Source organism: Molothrus aeneus, chromosome 1, assembly GCF_037042795.1.
Source record: "Molothrus aeneus isolate 106 chromosome 1, BPBGC_Maene_1.0, whole genome shotgun sequence".
In the NCBI taxonomy this organism is placed as follows: Eukaryota; Metazoa; Chordata; class Aves; order Passeriformes; family Icteridae; genus Molothrus; species Molothrus aeneus.
Window position 1 is genome coordinate 6,886,250 of NC_089646.1, and position 20,555 is coordinate 6,906,804.

The 20,555-nt window shown below is 45.6% G+C and overlaps 2 protein-coding genes across 5 annotated transcripts in view; one reads left to right on the forward strand and one right to left on the reverse strand.

Moving 5' to 3' along the window:
* The window catches only part of GALNT11 (polypeptide N-acetylgalactosaminyltransferase 11), a 46,441-nt gene extending 40,270 nt beyond the window's left edge, over positions 1 to 6,171 (forward strand). For all 4 annotated transcript variants that reach the window (XM_066550935.1, XM_066550918.1, XM_066550927.1 and 1 more), the window contains exons 11-12: positions 1,634 to 1,771; positions 5,391 to 6,171. In XM_066550935.1, coding sequence (XP_066407032.1) covers positions 1,634 to 1,771; positions 5,391 to 5,522 — 270 coding nt within the window. In that variant the 3' untranslated portion in view covers positions 5,523 to 6,171. The remainder of the gene's footprint in view (positions 1 to 1,633; positions 1,772 to 5,390) is intronic.
* A 2,100-nt stretch (positions 6,172 to 8,271) lies between these two features.
* Positions 8,272 to 20,555, reverse strand: part of KMT2C (lysine methyltransferase 2C) — a 189,633-nt gene continuing 177,349 nt past the window's right edge. Inside the window, exons 48-60 of the mRNA XM_066550958.1 lie at positions 20,168 to 20,346; positions 19,915 to 20,069; positions 19,473 to 19,725; positions 18,754 to 18,893; positions 17,693 to 17,797; positions 14,736 to 15,855; positions 13,655 to 13,791; positions 13,349 to 13,491; positions 12,916 to 13,084; positions 11,933 to 12,049; positions 11,257 to 11,330; positions 10,518 to 10,626; positions 8,272 to 10,292 (exon numbers count right to left, since the gene is read on the reverse strand). Of these exons, the coding sequence (XP_066407055.1) occupies positions 10,200 to 10,292; positions 10,518 to 10,626; positions 11,257 to 11,330; positions 11,933 to 12,049; positions 12,916 to 13,084; positions 13,349 to 13,491; positions 13,655 to 13,791; positions 14,736 to 15,855; positions 17,693 to 17,797; positions 18,754 to 18,893; positions 19,473 to 19,725; positions 19,915 to 20,069; positions 20,168 to 20,346 (2,794 nt within the window). The 3' untranslated portion in view covers positions 8,272 to 10,199. The remainder of the gene's footprint in view (positions 10,293 to 10,517; positions 10,627 to 11,256; positions 11,331 to 11,932; positions 12,050 to 12,915; positions 13,085 to 13,348; positions 13,492 to 13,654; positions 13,792 to 14,735; positions 15,856 to 17,692; positions 17,798 to 18,753; positions 18,894 to 19,472; positions 19,726 to 19,914; positions 20,070 to 20,167; positions 20,347 to 20,555) is intronic.

Sequence of the window (20,555 nt, forward strand, 5' to 3'; positions counted from 1 at the left end):
CTTGCCATGCTTTCTTTTTCATGGCAGGCTTTAAACAGAAAAGATTATTTTAGAAGGCACAAAATGCCTGAGGTTGGGGCAAATTTTAATGTGATCCCTGCACTTCTTCCAAGGAGGCCTTTCTTGTGTTATAATAGTCACAGTGATAATGAACTGTGTGCTTTCCAGTCATGCTGTCCAACTGAGGCTGTGTCCCAAATCCCAGCACCCCCCAGAAGGCTGCTTTTAGTTTCATAGGCCAAAAAAAGAGACAAAGCAAAATTTATGTGCCTGACTTTTCTGCCTAGAGTTTGATATGCCATATTCTGACTGTGAAACTCATGCAGACTTAATGGAAAAAAATAAATTACAGAGTGGGCATGGCAAGGGCAGCACTGAGCTGAGAAATGGGGACAGGGCTGGAACAGGAGCACACCACAAGAATTTTGTGTGTCTGTAGGTATACTTCAGGGACAGGGATGAGGGGCTCTGCTCCTCTTGTTCACAGGCTCCCATGTCAGGGGAAGGGAATTGCCTTGCTCAGCAGCCCCAGAGGCTGGGGAGTGCTGTCCAGCTGCCCTGTGAGTGCCAGGGCTGCACTGAGGATTGGCAATAGCTGTCACTGGGTGCTCCCAGGATCGTCCCTGCACTGCAGGGCTTCACTTTCCATTGACTTCTCTTTTCTCTACCCCTCTGTAACCCAGGATATTTTGAGGTGAAAAGCCCCAAGTTCCTTAATTGCTTTGCTTTCTGGCTTGGGATTCAGACTCTCCTGTTGGTTATGAGAGCTCCAGGTCTTCCACAGATGTGATCTTGGCCAAGGGAGGGAGAGCCAGCAGCTCCTGCAGTTGGAGCAGGCTGCTGTTCCTGCTTCCCTCAATGTCCAGCTGTGCCTTGCTGAGAGCCAGCAGGGTTTGGGCATGAATGGCAGCAACTGTGAAGGTGCCTGACACATTTCTGGTACCAAGAATAAAAATACCTGCTCTGTTCAAGCAGCATGTGGGAGAGGACAGACAAGAGGCAGCTTCAGTGTGTCCTTGTTGCTTGTTGGAACTGACAGTTGGTTTTTTCAGTGTGATCACAGAGAAACTCTTCTGTCATGTAAATTCAGGAGCCCAATTGCAGTTGAAGCTGCAAATATGAACCAGTGCATTCCTGTTGTCATTATATTGCAGAAGTTCTATTATCAGTACATTGCAAGGGTTCCATATTGCCAGAGTTTTGTACCTCCTTGATGTTTCTTGTAGGCAGCTCCTCCAGGCACTGACTCTTCCTTGTTCTCACAGCAGCCAACTGACTGCAGTTCCCCCTCAACCAACCAATCCACTCTTTTATAACACTCTAATTATTGGCTACAGCTGTGGCCTGTTCACATCAGGCCTGCTCCTAATCCTTAATAATTGGCTCAGCTGCAGCTCTTTAGGGGGTAAGATTACATTCTGTACCACCTTTATTTACTTATGTTCTATCCCCCTACACATTCCTGCTTCATGCAGGTGGGCCCAGGGAAGGGGCTGCATTCAGTTCTCACCACTCCCTGCAAGGCCCATCTCTGGCATCCAGGTGTTGAAGCATCTCCTCTGTAGGTGAACAGAAGACTCAATGAAACTGCCCTGAAACATTGCAATAAATGTCTTTCTATCTGCTCTTGCAGGTCTGGATTTACAACGAGGATCATGAGCTGATTTTGAATAATCTGCTGTGCTTGGATGTTTCTGAAACTCGCTCGTCCGATCCCCCGCGGCTGATGAAGTGCCACGGCTCCGGGGGCTCCCAGCAGTGGACGTTTGGGGTGAGGGCAGAGCCTGCCATGGGCACATTGCTTGTAATCAGTGTCTCAGGCAGTGGTGTGGTTATTAATTGTTGCAGTGTTGTTGTGGGTCCCAGGATGAGGTGAGAGATGAGAATTGACTCCAAGTTCTCAGAAGGCTGATTTATTATTTTGTGATATTATATTACATTAAAAGAAAATTATATACTAAAACTATACTAAAGAAAGAGAAAAGGAGACATCAGAAGGCTAGCAAAGAATGATAATAAAATCTTGTGACTGACCAGAGAGTCTGACACAGCTGGACTTGGATTGGTCATTAAGTAAAAACAATTCTCATGGAACCAATCAAAGATGCACCTGTTGGTAAGCAACCTCCAGACCACATTCCAAGCAATCAGATAATTACTGTTTACATTTCTTTTCTGAGGCTTCTCAGCTTCTCAGGAGAAAAATCCTGGCAAAAATATTTTTCATAAAATATCACAGTGACACAGTAGCACTAACAGGACATCAGGGCTGAATTTAATTGTGCCTAAACCTCAGATGTACCAGGGCAGTTGCACTGCACCAGGCCCAGCCCATGGTTCAGGCAGCCTGTACAGAAGTTGCACAGGATTTGAAGGGTGCATTTCAGTCTTAGTAAGACTTTTGCTGTGCTCTGGGACATGCAGGCCCTTTGCAACAAAGAAAGGTTCAATGGAGCTGCAGAAACCTTTCTTCTGCCAGTCACAGCCACCCACAGCACTGTGGCTCATCTAGGATATGCCAGAGAGAACAAAATCCACCCCAGAGCTTTGTTGTGTTGTGTTTGCAGGGTGGGAGACAGGAGGAATCCACGTGGTGATTCCTGCTCAGTGCTTGAAGAAGCACAGGGCAGAGCAGTTCTTCTGCCCTGCAATTGATCTCATCAGTTTAATTGTTAAAGCCAGGAGTGGCCAATCCACAAAACTGAGCCAGTGCTGCTCACCCATGGCATTTGTCTCCTGAGTATTCACTCAGAGGCTGCCCCTCACATGCCCTCAGCCTAGCAGAGACTCTGTAGCACCAAGATGGTTGAACAAAGGCAGGGAGAGTGTCAGGACCCAGGCATCCCTCTGGCTGTCCTGAGCAGCCAAGACCCCTGCCAGGGGTCTCAGGGACCCTGGCACAGAGCCTAAAATGCCCCTGGGGTTTTGATTATGACCTGTGGAGTAAGTTACCAACCTTGGATGAAGATCTGCAAGCCACAACAAATTAAGTAGAATGATAGTGAATTTATCACGAGGTGAAAATAGATTTTGGGGTTTTTTAGAATGGAGGTTCAGGGGGCAAGATGGAGGGATCTGGGTGTGTCCTGCCTTTCTTCTTTTTCTTCTTGGCCTCCATCTTCTGCTGTGGTGTTGGCACTTTTAGATTGGTTTAGAGTAGAAGCTCACTGTCTAACACAGGTGATAGGTATTGGAAAGTGATCGTAAATATTGTACAGGTAGTTTTTAGTATAAAGACATAACACTGCCCTGGGGGCAGGCAGAGTGCCTCTGTCTGTCCTGCTGAGTGGACCTCAGCTGGACAGGAGAAAGAATTTTATAGATAAGATACAATAAACAACCTTGAGACCGAGAAATGAAGAGCTCTGACTCCTCCTTCAACTGCTGGCTGGGAAAAGAGACTTTCTAATGTTTCTTGGGGTCACAGTGACCAGCCAGAGACCCCGACAGGACAGCCCTGCTGGCACAGCCAGTGGTGCTTCCAGCACAGCTCTGCACAGCCTGTCTCAGGTTCCTACCTTCCAGCACAGCTCTGCACAGCCTGTCTCAGGTTCCTACCATGCTGCTGGTGGGCAGCTGGAGTTGCCAAGGGGAGTCCCACAAGCCCTGTTGCAGCCCAGGGTGGTGTGGAGGTACAGGCAGATACTGTGTGAGCCAGGGCTGTGTGTGTGTCTGACACTGGCACCAGCACTGCCACAGCCCCCAGGGACAGTGGGAACAGTGAGCTGAGCAGTTGTGCTGAGCAGAGGTTATTGAAGGTTCTGCAGCTGGTGTCAGCAGGCAGGGATGTACAGGAGTGGGGGAATGCCACTGGGGTTGGGTGCATGTGGCTGCTGGTGATGCCTGTGGCAGGGCTGGACAATCTGCACTTCACGTGTGACACTGGGCTTTGAGCTGGCCATGGCCACTGTGGCTGTGGGAGGTGGATCTGTAACGGGCACATTGTGCTCATCAGTGATCCACAAGGAAGGAAAGTGACTCAAACACTAGGATTGATTAGGAAGGGGATAGAAACTGAAGCAGGGAAATAAATGTCAGCCCACCATGGCAGTTTGTTTGTGCTGCATGTGCTGGTCCCCTCCTCTCAGAAAGGCTGAATTAGGGCTGAAGAAGGCTCAGAGGGGCATGGAAAGGCAAATGGAAGGTGTGGGGCACCTTTCCCATGAGGAATATGGGCCCTTTCGATATCAAACCTTTTGGAACCAGGGGAACTCCATTGAGTGAGTCATTGATACAGGGAAATACTAACTGTGCACTGCCAGTTGTGGTACAAGACTTGGACTGGGGGCAGATTTTGGAGGAGTGTTTTGTTTTCTTACCATGTCCTCCTGCTCCATTGGATGTCTGGTTGTGGGCACAGGCAGTGGCAGAGCCTGGCAGGGCTGTTCTTGTGGATCTGCTCCCTCTGTGCAGGAGAGCAGGAGGTGGCTGCCCATGGGAGCTGCTGGGGCTGAGCCCTTTCCAGGCAGCTGCTACAGGCTGGCAGTAGAGATGGCACAGTCCTCTAAAGGTAATAAAAGGATAGGATCTGTTTCCTTGTCACTCTTGGCTGGGGTTTGGCCTTGCCCTGGCTGTGGGCACCCACCAAGCATGAGGCCTGGCACGACGTGTGGCAGCTCCCCAGCGTGTGGGTGCTGAGGGCAGGGGCACTGCTAATGCATGGCCAGACACAAAACAGGGACCTCTGTGCAGCCTGGAGAAGAGAGAGCTCCAGGGAGACCTTAAAGCATCCTTGCAGTGCCTAAGGAGGCTGCTGGAGAGGGACTTTTTGCTAGAGCATGGAGTGATAAGACAAGGGATGGCTTTAAAATGACAGAGGGCAAGTTTAGGTTAGATATTAGGAAGAAATTCTTTGCTGTGGGGGTGGTGTGGTGCTGGAACAGGTTGCTCGGAGAAGCTGTGGATGCCCCATCCCTAGAAATGTTCATGGCAAGGTTGTATGGGCTTGGAGCAACCTGATGTGGTGGAAGGTGTCCCTGCCCATGGCAGGAGAGTTTGACCTAAATGATCTTTAAGGTCCCTCCCAACCCAAACCATTTTAGGATTCTATGACCTGTCTGTGCTCACTACAGCCTGGTGGGCTCTCTCTTTGCTGAGTGCTGGGGAATGGGTTTGATCATCCCTCCTCCTCATTAAAAGACTGTGGTATAAACAAAATCCCAGCTGGGGGCCCGTGAGGATGTGAGAGCCTTTGTTTCCAAGTCTGGGTGTGGTTATGGGGTGTGCTGTAGTCCCCTACTGCTGTGCGTCTAGTGTGTCAGGGAGGCTGCTGAAAGGCTCATCTGTCAGAAGGAGCACCCCCTCCCCTTGGGCATCATTTCCAGCTCCAGTCTGACAATGGAGAACAGAAGTTTCAGTAAATAAATCCCATCTGTCTTTGTCTGCTCTAGAAAAACAACCGCCTGTACCAGGTCTCGGTGGGGCAGTGCCTGAAGGTGGTGGATCCCCTGAGCCACAAGGGCTACGTGACCGTGGCCATCTGCGACGGGTCCCTTCCTCAGCAGTGGCACTTTGAGAGCTGACACAGCCAGCAGGTGGCTGAGGAGAGTTCAGCTGAGCCTGGTTCCCCTTCAGCCACGATCTGAAGTCATTCTGGAGGGGTTTGTGTGCAGCCCTTGGCCGCTACACCTGGCACAACCGTGGAAGGACCTGCTGGAAATGCCCTGCCCCGAGGAGCTGAGCGTGGGAAGGTCCAGGTCCCTGGTCACACATGAGAGCAGCAGCCCCACTGCACCAAGGAGTGAAATTTATCATCAGTTCCTTGGATGGTCCTGGATTATTGGACTGGTTTTAAGTAAGAGAAATCATTAGAGCAATGTAATTTAAATGGTGAGATTTCAGCTTTGTGGATCTTCTAAATGACAGTGACAGAAAGGAGTCCTCCTTGACTATTTCATGTGCAGTATCTCAATAATTTACATTTCTAGTATGGGATTACTGGCCAAAATTATTTTACTTTTCTGGAAAATATTTTTATTCCCTTTTATCTTCTGATAATTGTCATTTGAAATATTTAAATTTAGTTCTTTTAATTTTAGGACATTTTATGTAGTTTAAGTTCTTTGCTGTCATTCGTCACCTCATATTTAAAACAAAGTAACTATTGCAAAGTCTATTTTGATGACTCATGACAGTAGCTGCATTTAAAATAAAGTATCATTTTTTTATTAATTTGTATGGCCTTACTCTTTGTAGCTGTTAGACCAGAAAGCACCAACTTAGACACTGAGGGAAATTAATGTTCAGACAATTTGGGTCTTGTTTTCACTCCTTTTTTCCCTTCCCTGCATCTTGGAAGGCTTGACAGAATTTCTGGTTTGTTCCCTCCACTTCTCTCTTTTCATTTATTTTACTATTTCTTTGACTTCCTGCCTCAGCTTCTTCAGTGTGTGGGAGCTCCTGCAGAAGAGAAAAGCTGCTCTTACCCAGTGCATTTTTTCTTAGCACTGCTGTTGGCCTCGTTTCCCTCTCCACAGCCATGGCCTTCCCTAGGAACATGCAGTTTGGATTTTGGAAGTTCCAGGACAGCCTTGCCCTTCCACTTGGGCAGCAGAAACATTCTCCAACTGCATAAATACTCCAGCATCGACTTACTGACCTTTTGGGCAGTGTGAAGAAAATAATGACAATGCTGGAGTAATTACAGACCCACATGTTTCTGCAGAGAGGAGATTTGCTCGTGCCAGACTCTGCTTGGGACTTCAGCCCCCTGCCAGGGCCAGCACCTGGGAGGAGAAGAGCAGAGGATGCAAAGGAGCAGGTAAGAGTGGCCTGGTCACAGGGCAGCTGCTTTGCCTCCTCCACTAGTCCTGGAGGGAGTGAGCCCCTGGCAGGGAGAACGAGGGACCAGGGTTTGAAAAGCAGAACCAGCTGGCTGAAGTTACTCAAGATACAGTATTACACTGGGAGTAATTAAGTAAGAGACCAGTCATGCTCCTTCCTACCAAGAAAAGCCTCTAAAACCAACCTCAGCCCCCTTGGTCAGCTGAGCCTGTGCTGGGCCTTGCTCAGGGGCACCTGGAGCCTTCCATCAGCTCTCAGGTGACTCCTGCAGTCAGGCAGGGCTGGCAGGCTGGGGCTGGATCATGCTGTCAGCTCAGGTGGGCTCTTTCACTGGCAGCTGTGGGGGAAATTCCAGTCTTTGCTGGGGTGAAAGGATGGGCTGCATCTTCCCTTGTGCCTCTCTGGTTCACCCTGACTGCTGGCACAGCTCCTCCCAGCTGTGTGCAGGGGCAAAATTCTTACATTGGTGATGGCAGCCACATTGTTGCCTTTATGTTGTCTTTTTTTAAAAAAGTAAAAAATCAGGAAACCCAAACAAATCATCAAACAGGGAGGGCAGCAGCTTGCTTTACTTACGGTCTGAGTTAGAAGCCACAGAGAATTTTTGACATTTTGCTCCCAGTGGGGAGAGTTGGAGGCTGCTGTCAGCGGGAGCAGCGCTGGTTTCCAGGAGCAGAGGGAGGTGATGGCGTTTGGGATGGTGTCAGTTGTTCCTGCAGGGCATTCCTGGCCACAGCCAGATGTGGTGCAGCCACAGAGCCAGGCCAGCACCTGAGTGAGGGTGAGAGATCTGCTGGGAAAACCCAGCCCTGGGCCAGGGGCCTGCTCCCAGCTGGGCTGCCCGGTGCAAGCAGGAACTCAGAGCTCTGCCCTGTCTGTGAGTGACTGCTCCCAGCTGACCGAGGAGGCTCTGGTGAATAGGAAGAACAGAGGGAAAAGCCTCATCCCAGGGCAGGCACTGTCACAGCCCCCAGCTTGCTGCTGTCACACTGAGGATTTATTATTTGTAAAGAAGGAAACTCTGGAGCTGGATTTTAAGTCCCTGGGTCAAGGACTTCCTTCTCCTGGCTCCTGGAGTGGGTGGTGGCTGTGGACAGAGATCCTGCAGCAGCCAAAGTGCACCATATCAACAACACCAGGGGACAGCTCTGGCCTGGCTGCTTCCCACTGCTCCATGGTAAGTCTGGAACCTTTTTTTAGTCTGGACCCATTCTGAGAGTTTGCTGGGAATGTTTCTGATGTCCAGCACTGTCACAGTGCCAGCATGGGGAGCTTTAACCCTACTCTGGCCTTTTTGCTCATTCTGGAGGGGACTGGGGAAGGGTGTTCAGTGTTCCAACTCATGGGCTGAGATGAGCACTTGGCACCCACTGTGAAATTTTGGATGCACTGGAAAAGGGGGAATGCAAAATACTTCTTGGTGGAAGCAGACACAGATCCTGGAAGAAGCAGAAACCAGACACCTCAAATGACAACAGGAGCAGGCACTTTATAGATGTAAAATATTTTTATTCGTAAATGCTGATCTTCTAAATCTGTTTCCACAAATTCCAAAACCCATAACACTCTGTATACTTCAAAAAATTCTTTTTTTTGTGTTGTTTTTGTATTTTTTTTGCCAACATTAGATACTATTATACAGAACAGAAAAAACTGTAGGACAAATACTGGTAGGATGTTGGAATATTGTACAAGAGAAGAAAAATATTCAAGAAACAATTTAATACAGCTATTTATCAAGAGAAAAATATATACAATTGATTTATTCTGTAAGATAAAAATACATCATGCCATATACATTACAAGTTCAGAACTGTATTACTGAATATACCAACAGTTTACAGTCCACTTTAATTGTGCACACAAAAAAAAAAAAAAAAACTTCATTTTTTTTTTATATTTAGCCTGTGAAGTGTCAGTACCAGAATTTTAAGTACAAAATAAAAAGCTAACCTGGTTCAAAATGCTGATTAAATTTCTACAAGCAAACACAAAACAGTGTTTATTTTTTAAAGAAATGTAAACAAAAACAATCCATACAAACACATCTTTAAATTACATTTTCCAAAATCCTATTGCCAGAGTCCTGCAGCTGCAAGCACATTACACCTAATTTTTTTTCCTTGTTTTCCTTTTAAGAAGGCTATCGCATGAGACTGAAGCTCCAACTCATTCTATGCTGTTTACATGATTTAATCTGTAGGCTGAACAGTCACCTAATCCTTGACTACTTTTGCTGAAGAAAAAAAACCATGTCCAGCCTCTATTTTGGGTGGTTTTAGCAGTTATTCACAGTTATCACAAATTGTAAGCACAAAAAAACCTGACTTAAGAAATAGGGATGCAACAATATAATACAAATAAAATTAATCTAAATTACCCAAACACCTACAAAAGTCAGAGTTTTAATATACACTACCTTTACCAGGCTTAAGGTTTACTTAAAAAAATTCTCATAAGACCACAGTTGAGACTGCTTTAAACATACAAAACCCCTTCTCTTTAAACTGAGATTTTGGTTATTCCGAACTGGGAATCGCGTGTCCGTGAGTACATGAGATCATATTGTAACATCCCTATCAACGTTTGAGAATAAGCACCCGAACTGCTGCAGAGTCTGGTAGCATTTGGTCAATAACTATTTTTATACTGTATTTTTTTTCTCAAAATATTTACACTTTTATACAAAGTAACAGAGTTTTGTTAGTTCTGCAGGTAACAGCAGCAGCTTGGCTTTCTTCTAACTTTCTTTTTAAAAATAGCTTCATTCACTTATTCAATAATAAATACAAAAAGGTTCTCTTATTTTACAGAAATCAAAAACTACAATAAACTGACTCATGGAATCAAGTATTTAAATGTATTTTAGTGCAAGTTATTTTTTCCCTTAGCTCTATCCCTAAGGAAGTCGTTTCAGTACATTCCTTGTTCAGTGGTGTCTACTTTTATTTAAAATTTTTTTCTTTAATTAGAGGGCCTGCCCCTTTATCAAATAAGGCTGTGGCCAGCACTTTGGACTTCTCCCTTTCGCTGGTGATTTCAGTCTTACATTCATAGTGGCCACCTGCCCTCCTGCAGGTCAGCCAGCGGTTCTTTGCCCAAGTTAAACAGTTTCTCCTTAGTGAGCTCAAAAACAAAAGTGCTGGACCATTCTGTTAACTCAGTTTCACCTCCACGTGTCTGGAAAGTCAGCTTCAGATTTTGCCGGCTTGCATCTGGTGCTTGTTGGTTGGTGGGTTATTTTTCCTTTTTTTTTCTTTTTTTTTTTTTTTTAAATACTTGTGTAGGAATCTGTATTTCCAGAAGTGATTTTTTTTTCCCCTTCAAAAAGGCAACAATTTTCCGTCGACAAAATCAAAATGTGAATCACTTCTTCCTAGGGACAAGCAACCCTCAAAGACAGCAAGGAATGCATTCTAGTTCATCCACTTTCGGCAGTTTACAGCTCCACAGTGACATGGAATCTTGTGCTGGTCATCTTCAAAATCAAACTTATAGTCATAGCAAAGCTGGAAGGAAAGGCACAAGAGTGGTTATGGAAGAGCTGGGATTTGCCACAGCAGCTTAAACAGCAAAACCCGGCAGAGGCTGTGCTGTAAGGGACAGGCAGAGTTTTACAGGAAAGGGGAAGGGAAACGTCACCACTCCCCAGAGCAAACAAGTTGTGCCACTGGCCAGGAATCACGGAATGGATGCATGTGGCAAGAGGGGTGCAAAGCCAGAGCCTGCCCTACCTCCTCCCCCTTCTGGATTCTTCTGCTGGAGCTGATGATAATTTTGTGTCCTCTCTCAAAAGTGACCACCTCAGCCACGCAGTTGGGCGCACACGAATGGTTGATGTACCTACGAAAGAAGAGTGGGACAGATGAAACCTCTTAGGAAAACCCATCCCTTGAGGCAAATCTGAACCAAACCTCAGCATGGCCTTAGCTCCACGGGCTCACCGCCTTTCCACATACAATTACATTACTCTGTACTTGTTTCTTTACCTAGAAAATGTCAAAAAAAATCAAGGATCAAAAAAAATTCCTTTCTTCACAGCTGCCACGAAACGTAACTGAAAGATGAGCAAAGCTGATGGAAGAGACAGTGGGGCAGTTTGAAGACTGAATGTACCAGCTCAGAGAATACACCCCACAAACTCAGAGCCTCCAACAGCCCCAGGCCAACACGGGGGATGCCCCAGGAGGAGGTCAGGGATCCCTCCAGGCCCCAGGAGGAGGTCAGGGATCCCTCCAGGGCCCCAGGAGGAGGTCAGGGATCCCTCCAGGCCCCAGGAGGAGGTCAGGGATCCCTCCAGGGCCCCAGGAGGAGGTCAGGGATCCCTCCCCTCCAGGGCCCCAGGAGGAGGTCAGGGATCCCTCCCCTCCAGGGCCCCAGGAGGAGGTCAGGGATCCCTCCAGGCCCCAGGAGGAGGTCAGGGATCCCTCCAGGGCCCAGGAGGAGGTCAGGGATCCCTCCAGGGCCACCCACCTTGCAGGGCCTCCCGTCAGGGTGGCGTCGATGACGTGGTCGTTGTCAATGCGGAACATGTACACGCCACGGTTCTGGAAGACACAAGTGGCACAAGGACTCTGGTAAGGTTTGACTGCATTGCCAGGGATGAAGCAACAACATGGCCCAGCTCCATTCTGCATTCCACATCAGGCACTGCCCCCTGGCTCACGAGGGAAAGCACTGTCACATACTGCCTGTGTCCCCATGGGTTTGTGAGGGATCATGGGTCATAAACACAAACCTCTGGATAATTCAGTTTTCCCCAAGAGCTTCCCACTGCCTTTCATCCAGGGTGCATGACTGCCTTCCAGTCATAGGCACTGTTACAAAGTTACACAAAGGAAGGGGCTTTAGATTTAAGAAGTTTTCATTAAAAACTGAGGTCCTGACATGTCTGCAAGAACTGTGTCCTCTGGAACAGAGGATGTGTCCTCCCTACCTGGCCAGGGTGCTATAAGATTTATTAAACATTGAAATACTCTGATAACAACCGCTGTAGACTCCTCTGGTTTTATTTGAAGCCTATTTTGCATTTATGCCACAGCAGAAAACAAATCAGGGGACCTGAATTCATCAGGCAGAATAGCATTTGTTTTGTTCTATGAATGTCTGAATGGGGAAGGAGAAAGAGGGAATGAACAAACAGCCTTACCTGAGACTCATAGAGCTTCTCCTTCCTGTTTGCCACCTCATTCCGGATAATTGTCCCAATATATTCAATGACCATTGTGTGCTTTTCAATGTCTCGAGCAGCATATAAGCCCAGGCCCTACAGAAAGTACACTGAGAGTTAATAACTTTACACTCACACTGTGTTCCTCACTGTGCCCCAAACCAGCAGTGGAAAGGGGAGAGAGAGAAGCAGCACTGATAAATAATTGATGCAGTAACAGCCCAATGCAGAATCCAGCCTCACACAGATCTCAGAAAACTCAGCTGCTGTTTTGGTGAGAAAGCTGCTTTACCCTCTGACACTGAATGTGTAAAGGTTATAAATTCACTTTAAATAAAAGTGGGTTCTGCTAGACCAGAGATACCTGCAAAGAACCCAGGCATGGTGAAGTCCAGCCTGAAATAAACAACAACTGTGCCCACACATGGCAGGATTAGTGGCAAAGCTTTTCCAAAACAGACTGTGGGGCAAACCAGCAGCATGACAAAAAGCAATGGATTCTATATTCCTATGAAGGCAAACAAGTACTGAGCTCTTCCTGCTGGTCTTGTTTCACTTCATCAGCTTGGCCTGAGCATCTCATGCTTCCACAGTTTTATTTTTATTAAGTTTTACTATGGTTTTGAGGAATAGGCTAAAAAAGCCAAACAACAAACCACCCCAGAACTTTAAAAAATCCTTTTTCTAGATGACAATAACAAAGGAATTTTTAAGATATTTACAGTAATTAGAAACAAATCTTACTTAAGGTAAATCTGTGCAATTGATGTGCCACATAAAAACTGCCAATTTTGGAACGAGACTGGAAGGAATTTTGCAATAGTTTTAGTTTCAAATTTTCACCAGGACTTGGATAAATATTTCTATATAAGATATGACATTTACAAGATTTAGCTGTCAAACAGAGATTAATAAAGCATATGCAATTTGTTCAATTGCCATTTCCTGAGGTGGGAGCTGACCTGAATGCGAGAGCGAGCCAGGTACACGTTGGATTTCCACTCGGTTTTCATCTTGCGGTACTGGGAGGACTTGGAATGGACGAACTGTTTGCTGTAAGGCGCGTTCAGCTCCCCCGTGACTGTGCTCTGAAAGGACTTTGATGTGCTGGTGCTATTCAAGGTGTGAGGCCTGTAGGGATTGGGCATGTAACAGGAAAGAATACAAGAAAAACTGAAGATTTCTCTGAAAACAGCCAGGAAACCCAATAAAAACCCTCTCAGACATACAGACACTTAAAGCCAGCTAGCGGAGACACAAAGCAGTTCCTCTGACTGGGGCATGCACATTCACAGCCAAGGACGACAGGGTTTGTAAGCAGCAGACGAAAGCACAAATAACCCTAAAGCAGCCTATAAACCCTGGGCTGTACTATGTGAAATTAAAACAAAATACCTTAACACAAACCTCTTGACATGGGTACTCATTTTAGGCTCGGCACGGGCACAGCCCGTGGGGTTGATGGCAAGAGGAAGTTCCATTAAGGGGTTTCGGCCATAGCGGAAAGTGTAGTTCTCACAGGCCTCAACCCCTGGCAGCTGCAAAAAAAACAGAGAGAAAGAAAAAAAAAATACAAATAATTACGTGTTTAATTACATGTGCAACAAAATGTTTACTTTTCCACACTTCTTTCTGGTCCCCTTCTCGTGTGTCTATCCAGCAAGTGGGATGATCCAGCAAGAAGTGGGGCAGTGAACTCACCGATTCTGCAATCCTGGCCACTGCAGAGACTGTCAAACCAAAGAGGTCTTCACCCTTCAGATAGCCGGGGAACAGCTGGAGCATCTCAGATTCTTTCCTAACAGAAGCAACGGGCTCCAGGATTTTATCCCACACACCTACACAACCATTGGGAGAGAATTACAGTGATCAAAAAAAAAAACCAAAAAACTATTGCACTTGGTTTTAAAACAAATTCCTGAGGATATGGGAACCAGAACCCAGCACTGAGAAAGCTTTTGTCTTTGACTGCCTATACAAACAGGTCAGGATCTAAAAAGTGAAGTGGAGAATGATTGTTGAGTTGCTAATTTTTGGGATTTAACAAATCCCAAAGAAACACACCATTGATTCTGCACCCTCAGTTCTCAGAAATTAAGCTTTCAGTGTTCTCAGGAAACTTTCAGTCCTCTGACAAGAACATGAGCAGGTTTCTCTTGAGAAACGCCGCAAAGTACGATTTTCTGAAAAGACACAATATATTCTATTTCCACTGATTGATTATAGTCAGTGCTCATTCTGTGAGGGGATCAGCACCCACAGCACCAAGGCCTTGAGACCCGGGGGCTTACAGGCCTCCAGCACATCCAGGAGCCAATTTCCAAGACCTGCCTAAGTGTTTTTGGACACCCTGACATTCTTCACTCTGACAGAGACATTACCCACCCTGAGAACAATGTGGTCACTCAGCTGTTTTTAGAGCTCCCTAATTTGAGCCCAGCTGATTTGAAGATAACTCAGCAGTGGCTCTGTGTTTAAACAAAGTCACTTTTCATGAAATGAAACCTGTGCTTCCTTTCCTACTGCTATAGTTCATTTTCAACACTCAGTCCTGGGTCTCCTCTGTGGACTTGGAACAATTCTTCTGATCTGCAGCTTATACAATTTCTTCAGAGGTGATCACAGTCTTCACAGCAGGGTATTAAAAATGGGCCCTGGAAGCTCACTATAAACATTGTTAGAACAGTGCCTGCAACAGCTGCTTCAAACAGGTACTGCCGCTTACCACAGTAACAATGAACAGCAAGGCCACAAATTCATCATCTTAGCTGACAAAATTTACCTTTAGGTGTTGTGTCAGTCAGAACCAGATCCTCGTGGCCCTGCTCCAGCACCTTGATGACGAAGAGCGGGAGCCCGTCCTTCTCCTCGATGGAGCAGAGGTAGCGGCAGCGCCTGTTGGCGTACCTCATGCTCCAGTACAGCCGGCTGGCCTCGTAGCCCACGGGGAACAGGGCTTTGGAGGAGTGGAAGGCCTGCATCTGCTGTGGCAGCAGCTGGCCCACGGCGTGGAAGATGAGGCTGCCCACACGGAAGGTGTGGTCGCGCTCGCCGCGCTGGACGATGCTGGCGATCTGCCGCACCTCGTCGCGCTGCACGTACACCCTCCGGAACACCGCGAAGTAACTCAGCTCCTGCTCGTGAGTTCCCTTTGGTTTGTGCATGGGGCAAAGCATGGTCTTGTCTTTAAAAAACATGCATTGTGCTTTAATGGCACAGGTAAAGTGATAAATATTGGTGCACCTTAACCTGTGGCAACCACTGGTGGCACCCATTTTGTGACAGAACATGCATTTCATCTGCAGGCCTCTCCGCAGTGCTAGTTCCACGTTTATTAAGGCACCAGCTTGTGTCTCGTAGACTTCTGTAGACCAAAGAGCACAGTTCAAATGGACCCAAAGGTCTAAATCCAGGTTGAGAAGCCTTGCTGGTCCATCAGTTAATCCGTCACCCTCCTCGTGACAGAAGCAACATTTCCTGTAGTCTTTAGGCACGGGGTCTGGTTTAAGGGTTGTGCCCAGTTTTTTAAGAAATTCATCTATTTCTTCTTCACAAGGAGGTTTGAATGATCCTTTAGGAATCACAATCTGAATGCTCCACTTTTTCCATTTCATCCCTTTCCATTTCTTACTGGGAGGCCGGCAGTCCTCCAGACTGCTGTGTATTGCTTTTAACCTGGGTTTGAGTTTCACCGTTACCTTCAGCTCATCCGGTTTCGCCTCCACCTTGGCTGCTTCAAAGGCAGGGGGGAACATGATGGGGGGTGATGAGGGTGGGGAAACCTTCTCCTGCAGCTGAGGCAGACAATGGACATCCAAAGTGGAGATGTTGTTGCTGTACTGATGGAATGCTTTGGGAGGCCTCTCCTTCATCGGTGACTGTGGCAGGTTTGGGACCGATTCCTGGTAATCAAAAGAAAACTCTTTAAGAAAAAGATCCCAAACTTGTTGATTGTTAAATATAACCTGAAAACATGGGAGAGGCTTCTCCAAATGCCTAAAATCAAGATGCAGCAACAGAGAAAGATGAAATTATCCTGACCCATGTTACCACAGCTTGGAGAAGGAAACTCCCAGCCTACCTAGAACATGGTGACCTTTTGATATATGAGAGAAAGCACAAAAAATCCTTTGTCCAGGTTCTGAATGCAAAACTCCTCAATTGCCCTTGGTGAGCTGACTGCCAGCTTTAGCTCTTAGGGATTCTTAGAAAGTTTTGTTACAACACAAAGTAACCTTAAAATATGGGTCACAAACTAACTTAAAGCATAAGAATCTGATATATGCTAGAAATGGAAAATTTAGAACTAATGTCAAATAATTTTTTCCTGGAAACAAGTGAGGAGGAATTTCTCCAGGGCTTTGGATTAGATACAACTTGAGGACTTAACTCAGTCACAGTAATCAAGAATTATACCTGCAGAGATTTGTGGAAAAAAACCCCACAAAAAGCTAAGAGAGAAAACAACAACAACAAAGGAAGTTTATATTATGAAGTGCTTAACGTGGTTTGTGTGATTAATCTTGAAAGAGTAAATTAAAGGATCAAGAGGCTGAACATGACATTTAATTAACTAAATTAGGTACATGCTGATGCACTTGTAGAGGAATGTTACCCTGTTTATACAACAACTGAAAATGAGCTACATGGGACACTAAAAGGATATGGATGTACACAGAGTTATCTTCTCCAGGTTGTATTTTTTAAATTCAGTTCCTCCTGAGAAAGTAAGTAGGATATACTTGAAGGAAGGCTTCAAACTATACAGTCTATACAGGACTATGAGAACACATTAATTAGGTAAAGCTTGAAGGAAACAGCCTGTTCTGTCCAATAGTTTAGGGAAAAAAAGGTACATTTGATCTAGAAACAGCAGAAGACAAGTTAGTTAAAAGAAGTACTCAAAAAATTTCAACTGTGAGAAACTCAACAAGATCATTCAGTCTTCAGTGAAGACTATTTCACTTTTAATGATTAAATAATTAGATAAATTTAAGTTCCCTTTCTCCTGGCTGAATGACCCTTGAGACAGCAAGAAATGATGCCCCATTTCTCTCGGGTGTCAGACACCCCTTGCAGTGTCTGCAGGTAGAGAACTACAGCAGAATCATTTGGGACCACCTGAGAAAATTCCCTGGCCTAATTTCACCTTCAGCTGAATGAACTTCTTCAGATGTACTTCTCCAGTAATAAAAAACTCCTTCTCCTGGTCACTGTCAGCTCACAGGCTCCTTGCTGGTGTTTTGGTAATCAATGCTTTAAAATGCTAGCTTCACCCAAATAAAGTCAGGGAACAGGATTCTATTTTCCCAGTTACACTGAACAAATTAAACTCTTTTTACAAACTTGCTGCTCAATTATTATTTTCACAGCTGTAATTTTAGTTTTAACTGTAAAAGCCAAATCCAAATGCAGGATATACCCCTTAAAAACATGTCTGTGGCTGTTTACAATGCCCAGAGAACTTGAATCATTCATTTTTTGAGACTGCATCTTCCAAGCCTGGGAGGGGAGCCAAAGGTGATGGCTTTTCTGCCATGCATCTGTCAGACACAAAGTTCTGCAAATATGATTTTTAATTCATGCTGCTGGTTCAGAATCTCAATGTCTGAATATAGAGCAATTAATTTATAAACCTCTCAAATGAAGTGCAAACTTCCCCCTTGGCCCCTCTCTGTTCTCCAACAAATAGCTGCAATAATTTCAGCTCACTTGGGTCTGCCAGTGTTTGATACTTACTTTGTTCTCTGAGTTTTTTGCTTGCACAGCTGCTGAATAAAGAACAAAGCAGTTGTTGCTACAGAATACAATGTCCTTCATTTTATCTGAGCCTTCTTGGGAATCCTGGGAATCAAACACAGAAGAGTGTAAGAAGTGCATTTTAATACCATTCTTCACATAGTAAGTGTAATGAAACAAGTCTTCCAATCTGGCTGGAAACTCTTTTATTTGTAGAACATTTGTGAAATAATGAGGGATGCTGTGATATAAATACTTGATTATTTGACAGATCTAACGTTGCCATCACTTACACCCCTGTTCTTCAGCATTTTCTGCCTTTCACAGAAGTTTAACAATCAAAATAAAGCATTCTACACCATGCACCCATCTGCTCCATAGGCACTCTTGCAAAGCAAAATCCATTTTCTTTTATCTTTAGATGGCAAAAGAATGTCTCATTTCAGCCTAATCAAAGCCACATCACACTGTTTTATCTCCTGATCCATCTGCAAAACCTTACTGGGAATTCAGTGCATTCCTGTCTGCAAGAACACTTTACTCTCTGCAAGTTCTGGCTGTGTCTTTGTGGTGTAGTCACCTCCTGGTCACTGAGGAGCAATGGCATTCTTTGAAGGAATGACAGCTCTCAGTGTAAGGACAAGAGATTGCAACTGAAATCTGATTCCTGCCCAAGAGCAGGAGTGCAAGCATTCCTGCTCTTACACTAATTCCTGACACAGCAACGTGGCTGCCTCACAAATCAGCTTTTTTTTGAATTGAGATCCCTGATGAGGTCAGGGAAGGAGGCTGGTAGCAGAGCTTTGAGAAGTCCCATAGATGGGACCTGTTTTATGAAATGTCCTGGGATTCATTTTGTATCAGTAACAACAACTTTGCCATTTTTTAGCTGTGCTGCAGATGTGCCTGAATGTCCCACCTGAATCAGGACACACAAGGAAGGGGAACAGCACAGGAAGCTGAAGTGCTCTTGGCTGGCAGGACAAGCAGGACTTTGTGCCATCCCTTGCTTTAAGGAGCCCAGCTGAGCACAGGGCCCTGCCCTGGCACCTCACACTGACCTGTTTGAGGAAGGGCAGGTCCTTGAAGGATTTCCTGACACCACTGCCCAGAACCACGACCTTGCAGTGGGAGCACCAGCGAGGCCTTAGGGCTGAGCCTTCTGCCATGCTCTGGCTGTGATCCTTGTAGCCAGCCAGACCTGGGGAACAGATTTTCTGTCAGAGGCTGCATCAGATCAAAGCAGATTTATGAGATCACAGTATTCTTCACTGGTCTAGAGGACTGCCACCCTCCTGGATAGGCCATGGAAGGAGAGCTTTAAACCTTGATCTGACAGATCAATTGTATAAATCAGATCTAAAACAACTGTGAAAACCAGGCAAAACCACATTCTTTTGTAAAAAAATCACAAAATTAACTAACACAGGAATACAGGCTTGAACAATCATGTCAAGCTTTTCAGCATGGAAACAATCTTCCTGAATGAGGTATTTAAAACCAGACTGGACATAAAAACCCTAATAATGTTAGGAATTATGGGAGAAATGCCTCACTGACAGTGATGTAAACAGACAATGGAAATCAGAGATGGATGAGAACTACTCATGGTTAAATCCAGGAACATCCACATGATCATGTAAGAAGAGAAAAGTTTTATGTGGAACAAGAACTGAATATTGAATATTGAGTTTAGAGCATGGATTTATGAGGCTGAGATGCATCAGTAGTGACTCAGTTAATCCCTGGTACTGAGCAGGGGAGGTTCAAGCCCACTCACCATTGCTGTTGGCAGGGAATGGCACATTGGGCTGCTTCAGTCCATAGGGCCCCACGATCCTGGCAGGTCCCATGGATCCTGCCTGGGGACCCTGCAGGAGCAAGTGCTGCCTGTACTCCATGGATGGGTTCCCTCTGTGAGTGTTGGTGGCTGCCATGGAGGATGGGACATCTGGAGCATTACTGACCTCGTAACTGTTGGGAATTCTGACATGGAGCAGGTTGGAGAATGCTGCTACAACGCTACTGATGTTCTAAAAAGAGGAATAAAAACCAAAATAATTTGTTTACATCTGACAAGCAGCTCAGACAGCAGAGATACAAACTATTAGAAGATTGCAACAGCATGATTATTGCACTGTAAACCCCTCAGAGTCACTACATATAACCCAAATTAACTGCTGTTGTACTCTATGCATACAATACATGCTTATTCTTTTTACCTCAGCAGCTGTGGGATGTAAAGTAATTGCTACAGAGATAAGGCCAGATTTAGGACCATTCTGGGATGGTCCAAGCTGGGAGGAGAAGAAGCCAGAACCAGGTAAGGCTCCTGAACCGGGTTCTGATTTTATGTAATTCCTTTTGGCTTCTGAACCTGAAAATGAACCAGAATACAGCAGGTTAATCTTACACTTAAGGGAATAGACAGAAAACCAATCCTAGCTGTTAGTGCTCACTCTGCTGCAGCCTCACCTTTCCCAGTGCTGCTGGGCAGGATGGGAATGATGGGAGATGGGACAGGTTCTGGGTTCTCCTCCTTTACAACCGACAAGTCCGGGTAGCGACTGATCTCCATTCCCACCACGCTCTCAGGAGAGGAAGAAGGAACAAAGCTGTCAGGAGTGTCCCTGTCCTCACAGTGATCCTGAACCCTGGAACAAAACCCAAAAAAGCTGGTTTGAAAATGGGCTAAACTTTTGGTAAGCCAAAGTTATAAATCATGACAGGGAACTAAAATGAACTTGCTGGTTGTTCCTGGTCACAGATCACAAGTAGGTGGTTGGCCATCACCTCTGGGTATCTCATATTCCATTGCACACATATTCCATTTCTTGGGAAAGATCCATAGAGAAAACAAAGA